Source organism: Triticum aestivum, chromosome 2A (assembly GCF_018294505.1).
Source record: "Triticum aestivum cultivar Chinese Spring chromosome 2A, IWGSC CS RefSeq v2.1, whole genome shotgun sequence".
Taxonomy (NCBI): Eukaryota; Viridiplantae; Streptophyta; class Magnoliopsida; order Poales; family Poaceae; genus Triticum; species Triticum aestivum.
The window spans coordinates 414973477-414979593 of record NC_057797.1 but is presented as its reverse complement, the minus strand read 5'-3'; the positions used below and the strand labels follow the sequence as shown (position 1 = coordinate 414979593).

The 6117-nt window shown below is 48.1% G+C and overlaps 1 protein-coding gene across 1 annotated transcript; it reads right to left on the bottom strand.

Annotated features, from left to right (window-relative positions):
- Positions 1-2027: 2027 nt before the first annotated feature.
- Positions 2028-5532, bottom strand: LOC123188846 (probable LRR receptor-like serine/threonine-protein kinase RPK1). The gene is made up of 2 exons (XM_044601119.1): positions 3260-5532; positions 2028-2293 (listed from the first exon to the last, which is right to left on the bottom strand). The coding sequence occupies exon 1, from the start codon at positions 5462-5464 to the stop codon at positions 3278-3280; it is 2187 nt and encodes a 728-aa protein (XP_044457054.1). The 5' UTR covers positions 5465-5532; the 3' UTR covers positions 2028-2293; positions 3260-3277.
- Between the last annotated feature and the right edge of the window lie 585 nt (positions 5533-6117).

Genomic DNA, 6117 nt, shown 5'->3' with positions numbered 1-6117 from the left:
GTGCACCCCACGGCTCCGCTCTGCCCCACGGCGGCACATCGCCGAGAGGTGAAGGCCAGGGGCCGCCGGCGCCGGACGCCATCGACGATGGCGGGAAGGGAGTAACGAGAGAGGGCTCGAGGGGGAAGGCGCCAGGAACACGGCTGGTCGCCTGCGGGGGCAACGCAGTCACGAGGGAGGGGGGGGGGACTTGACAGCTAGACTCCAAACTAGACTCCAAATGTTGACAAGTAGAGTAAAAACTTTGGCACAATCTTAGTTGCCATTGATAAGTTCAGTAAATATTGTCACCTTATACCACCGTCCCATCCTTTTACGGCTCTCCAAGTAGCTCAGTTGTATGTGGATAACATGTATAGGTTGCATGGACTTCCGCAAGTCCTAATTGATAGAGATCCCATTTTCACCAGCACTCTGTGGCAAGAGTTATGCAAGCTTGGACAGACTGAAAGATTGAGTTAATGCCTCGAGACATTCCTTGGGTGTTTTGTTCATTCCACTCCAAAGAAAAGTACTGGTACAACACACACTATGATTCAACTTTGGGAACAACATCCTTCTAGGTTCTCTATGGATATCAGCCTCGGCACTTGGGCCTTTCTAACTTACAGAGTTCCTTGTCCACTGACTTGTCTGGATGGTTAGCTGAACGCAATTTGATTCAAGGGCTGATTCGGGAACACCTGTTGCGCGCTTAGCAACATATGAAATTCCATGAGGATAATACGCGCCCAAACATGCAATTTCAGGTGGGTGATCAGGGTATTTCTGAAGCCCAACCATTTGTTCAAAAGTCAGTGGTTCGTCGTTCCAATCACGAGTTGGGATTCAAATATTTTGGATTCTACCAGATCACTGCTCGTGGGGGTGAGGTGGCTTATCGCTTGGCATTACCAACTTCAAGCAAGATTCATCCTATGGTACATCCTTACATGTTTCCTTACTAACTTGCAGACCCACCGGTCCCTGGCTCAGACATTTCGGATTCTTTGTTCCTCCTTGGCGACAAGATAGATATCCAAGCCGGCTCAAGTGTTGATGTCCCTACTGATGCGAGTGGGAGGTAATACTCGCACACAGTGGAAGATAGCTTGGAGCGGATTGCCACTATACATGACTACGTGGGAATGGTCCAGTGCTACGGCTGCAGCAACAATGGCGCGGTGATGAACAGTGAGGGCAAGGTTTTTATTTTTATTTTTTTGAGAAACAACGGTGAGGGCGAGCTGTTCTTTAAGAGGAGGGGTATGCTACGACCTGGGCCTGGCCCATGCGTGAACCCTGGCTGAAGCAGCCCAACCCATGTGGGCTTGTAACGGTCACCTAAGCGAGTGTTGCGTTTCGCTAAAAAAAAGCGAGTGTTGCGTTTCGCTAAAATAAGCGAGTGTTGCGTGTATAGGCACTTTCCTCTCCCTGCCTACTTCTTCTTCTTCCCCACGCCACTTCCGTGAAGTTCTAGCCTCCACATCCCGGCGTGACGCAGGGAAATGCTACTGTCCTGTAGCACAAAGGGCTTTCCACAACTGTTCGTTTGTCGACCAAGCTTCCAATACCGTCCCTTCCTCCAAAGGGCTCTGGAAGTCGACGTCGATGGAGTTGCAAGTGCTGCCGCCCTTAGAACTGGCCCAGTCCAGTCCAGTCCAGCTCCTCTCTATCTACATGACCATGGCTGCGTCTCTGCTTTCATCGTCTCCGGCTGGGTCTCCAGTTCTCCGCACAATGAACACAAGCAGCTGGACTACTCCTACGCGGTGAACGGTGAGCTGTTCGATGATATGCCTCCTCAGCATCGGGTATTTTCCTCAATCCAAGTCCACCTGCTGGTGCACCACTAACCCAAGTCTACGTGCTACTTTCACCTTTTGCAACTTCTTTTTTGGAGTAAATCGTTCGTTTCCACCTGGACCCGACCAATTCATTTACCTTGTTCTTCATGTCCACAAGCGTGACAACCTGAGACTGAGAGAAGACCACCAGAACCTAGACCTTTCAGCAAGGCTGCCACTCATATTTGCATCCCTGCAACAGACACAGAACCTTGGCTGCGGCGCACATTTAACGACCAACAAATTCGATCACAACAGTACCACCGATAACAAGACGGTGTTTGGCGGTGAGGGAGTAAACATGTTTAGACCTCTTCACACCACAAAGGAACACAAAAGAGGCCTTATTATTATCCTGCTAACCATACTAAGGGTGTTCCTATAACACAGGGCATATGTCCATCTTGTCCTCGAATCGCTCCTGTGCGGAACAGACGACCGACCACTGTGCCACAAGCCCTGGTGAACTGCATACAAGAAATGGCACATGTCAGTAAGGACAACATCAGTCTCTAATAAAGGTAACCATGACTATCCCTATCTGGATGCAACATTAATGAAACTAGAGACACAACTATTTCAGATTTCCCCCCATAAATAGAGTGCACATCTTATGCTGAACCAGCAAATGATTTTGACAGCCAGGCATGTTCAGCATCAAAGTGAGATTTCCCTTGAATAACGGGGAAAATATGTATACCACATCGATGGCCAATTATGTGCAGCTTCAAAAATACAACCAAAAAGAGGCTTTTTCTTTTCTAGGTGTGACTACCAAAGATGTTCCTTTTTCACCAGTGCCACCACTGATACTTTATTTTGGAAAAATAATTCCTGCATACTAAATTACGCACTAGTCAATCCATCAGTTTTTCTACCAGCCTTTTCTCTCTACCGCATTACCAAGAAGCGACAGGGTACTATGTCAGTTTCTTGCACAGCCATCTGCTTTGAGAAACAAATTGTTGTCATCCAAACTTGCTTCTTTCTCTAGTTAACACATAGGGGAGCCTGAATTTTATTTGCAGAATTCGACGAGGGAACGTCCTTATAAATATATTGCACAATGCTATAGAAGCCGAAAAGAAAAGAAGGCCATAGAGATTATTCACATCTGTATGGGCGATTTTACTAATATAGCACATTTATGAAAAATGAGAAGGAAAGATGATCTCCTTGTTTATAAACTGACGCACTAACCGTAGGACACTTGCACAGGAATCTACATTGTATGATGGTATAATAAGAAGAAAAAGTAGAAGTAGCAAACATTCACACTGTTGAGGAAAAAAGAGGAAATTACTACTGGAACTTTCCTTTGAGTATTATCACATCAACATAGGTATAAGCATCCAGTCTATCCAAAGTAAACTAACTTAATATCCATGGATAAGAAGTGGATAAAAATAGTCCATGTAATAAGTGCTTCTTACCTCCATTCTTGTTCTTCCCTAGTAAGAAGGCGGACGGAGTTCTCTTAGACGGCGAACAACATGCTTCATTTTGGGCCTAGAAGAAAGAGACTCCACAGTGCACAGGAGCCCCAGGTTCATAATCTCAACCAGGTCATCATGTGGGGCCTTATTCCACAAGCCCTCAACGAAGAACTCGCAAACTCTACCGCTTTGGATTAGCTTATTAGCCCAGCTAATAATGTTGAAACCATTTCCATATGGAGAGAACGATGGATCCAGTACTTTCTTATCCGAGATCAGTTCAAGAAGCAGAACCCCATAGCTATAAACATCTGCTTTATCAGACACACGGCATGTCGTTGCATACTCCGGCGCGACATAACCGAAAGTACCAGCAACACTTGTGGTTGTATGAGTTTGTGAGTTGCGAAGAAGTTTCGCTAATCCAAAATCGGAGAGATATGCATTGAAGTCATTGTCGAGCAATATGTTGCTTGGCTTAACATCTCGGTGCAGAATGCGGGGGGAGCACTCATCATGCATGAAAGCAAGAGCATGAGCAATATCCAGAGCAATTTTGTGGAGCACTCTCCAACCAATTTGCCTCTTAGCTCTCTCCTGTATGAACCTCTCCAAGTTTCCACCTGGCAAATAGTTGTATATCAGGAATGTCTCTTGGTCACTGATATGGTACCCCATGAGAGTGACAAGATTAGGATGGTGACGCCGCCCAAGGGTTTCAACTTCTGCTTGGAACTGCTTGTTACCGTGTTGCCTCCCAATAGAAAGCCTCTTTACTGCCACCAAAACCCCAGGTGCAACCTCAGCTCTATATGTCGCGCCAAAGCCGCCAAAGCCGATGCAGTTGCTTGCATTAAAATTTCCAGTGGCCCGGACAATTGCCTCGTAAGTTAGGGAAGCTCCAATGTCAACGCCATCAAAAACCTTCACCTCCCTCTCCCTTCTAGTGCCAGTGCCAGTGCCAGAGCGTCTTGGTTGCCTTGGGGTCCGTCTTCTCCTTTTGAAAACGTATATGGTGGCCACAACTAGAAGAGCAACAATGACGACTAACACCAAAGCTATTGCAACAATCTCTATGGTCTTCAGATGACCAACATTGCCGCTGCCATCAGGCGGTGTGCCTCGGTTTGCCTCGGTAAGTACCCAGGTGCTTTTGTACTGGGGGATGACTGTAAATACTTCAGCAGAGTGGGGTGGTGGACCTACCCCTGAACTATCAGCTGTCACTTGAGAAATCTCTTCCATTTCAGGTGATGGCATAGGAGAGGAAACCTTCGCAGGGAGCAGATCACTGTCAAGGAGTAGAACTGTGTGATCTCTCAGTGCCACGAGATCAATGGGAACCACTCCTGACAGAGAATTTGAGGACAAATTTAGCAGCCTCAGCGATCTCAGCTGACCCAGACCGGATGGTATCTCACCACTGAAATTGTTCCCAGCTAATGACAGAAACCTCAACTTCTTGAGCTCCTTGAGAATGGAGGAAGGCACTTGCCCATGGAGTAAATTTCTGCTGAGGTCCATCTTGACAAGGTAACTGCAATGCCGGAGCTCCGGCGGAACGCCACCGGCTAGTCTGTTCCCGGACAATTCCAAGACCCGCAACTCGGCAAGCCTCCCAATCTGCGGAGGGATGAAATCATCCAGAGAATTGGAAGACATCCGGAGCCGCCGGAGGTGCGAGCAGTCCCCGAGACCAGGAGGGATTCTCCCGGAGAGCTGGTTGCCGGAAAGGTCCAAACTCTGCAGCCCCTTGGGGAAGATGGCCGGAAGGGAGCCGCGGAGGGAGTTGCCCGCAAGGTTGAGGACCTCCAGGTTCTGCAGCCTCCATAACTCACCAGGTATCTCTCCGCGGAGCCCTCGGGAGGGTAGAGAAAGTACTTTGAGGTCGGTGAGGCCGGCCACCGCCGGTGACAACACCCCGGCGAGGCGCCGGCTGGGTTGGGAAGGGAGGGAGATGGCGACGACCCGGGACCGCATGTCGCATCTCACCTCCTTCCAGGAGCAGTGTTGAACGCCTGAGTCCGGTGACCAGTACCCAGGGACGTCGCCGCAGCCGGAGGAGAGTCCGTTCATGAGTTGGAGGAGAGCCCACCTATCATGTTCTTGGACTAGCGAGGAGGAAGCGGCGGCGATATGGTGGAGGAGGAATAAGGTGGCAATGGTTGTGAAGCAGAGTGTTCTCTGGCGATGGAAGGCCATCTCCGACTAGTCGCCGACGAGGCCCTGGCTCTGTGGGAGCAGAGGGTGTGGAGTCGGGTGTGAAAATGGAATGGGCCGAATAGTGAAGGCTTATAGCATCATTAAAAAGACGAAGCGACAACGACTCGGGAGTGATAAGAGAAAACTGAAGGGGCTAGACTGCGAGAATCGGATGGCTTTACTTGATTAATTTTTTATTTCTATTCATAGCCTAGTACCTTTCTTGGCTATATTTTGGGAAGAATACATTTGTTTTGCAATTTTAACTGGTCGTGACAGTGGCAATAGCCGATCCGGTTGTTAGTTTAGTGACTGTTTGTTTCATATTTGATTTTGAAATACCTAACCACATTCACCATGTGGTTTGTTTGGTAAATATACCGTGCTAAGTTTCTACACTGCATTTTCTTAGCCATGGTGAACCTTTTGGCGGCAACTTAAAGATCATTCATGTTTAAAAAAAATTTAGGCCCAGCCATAAAGGCGAACCGCTTCGGGTGCTGATATCGACACATACTCCTAACAGCCCATCGTATTTGGCACCTATATTGTTGGGCCGAAAATTTTGGTTTCAACAGTTGAAAGTAGCGACGACCCATCACATTCACTACTTTCGTGTCTGAAGGCGTCTTTGCAACCTCATTCTTCGCCCC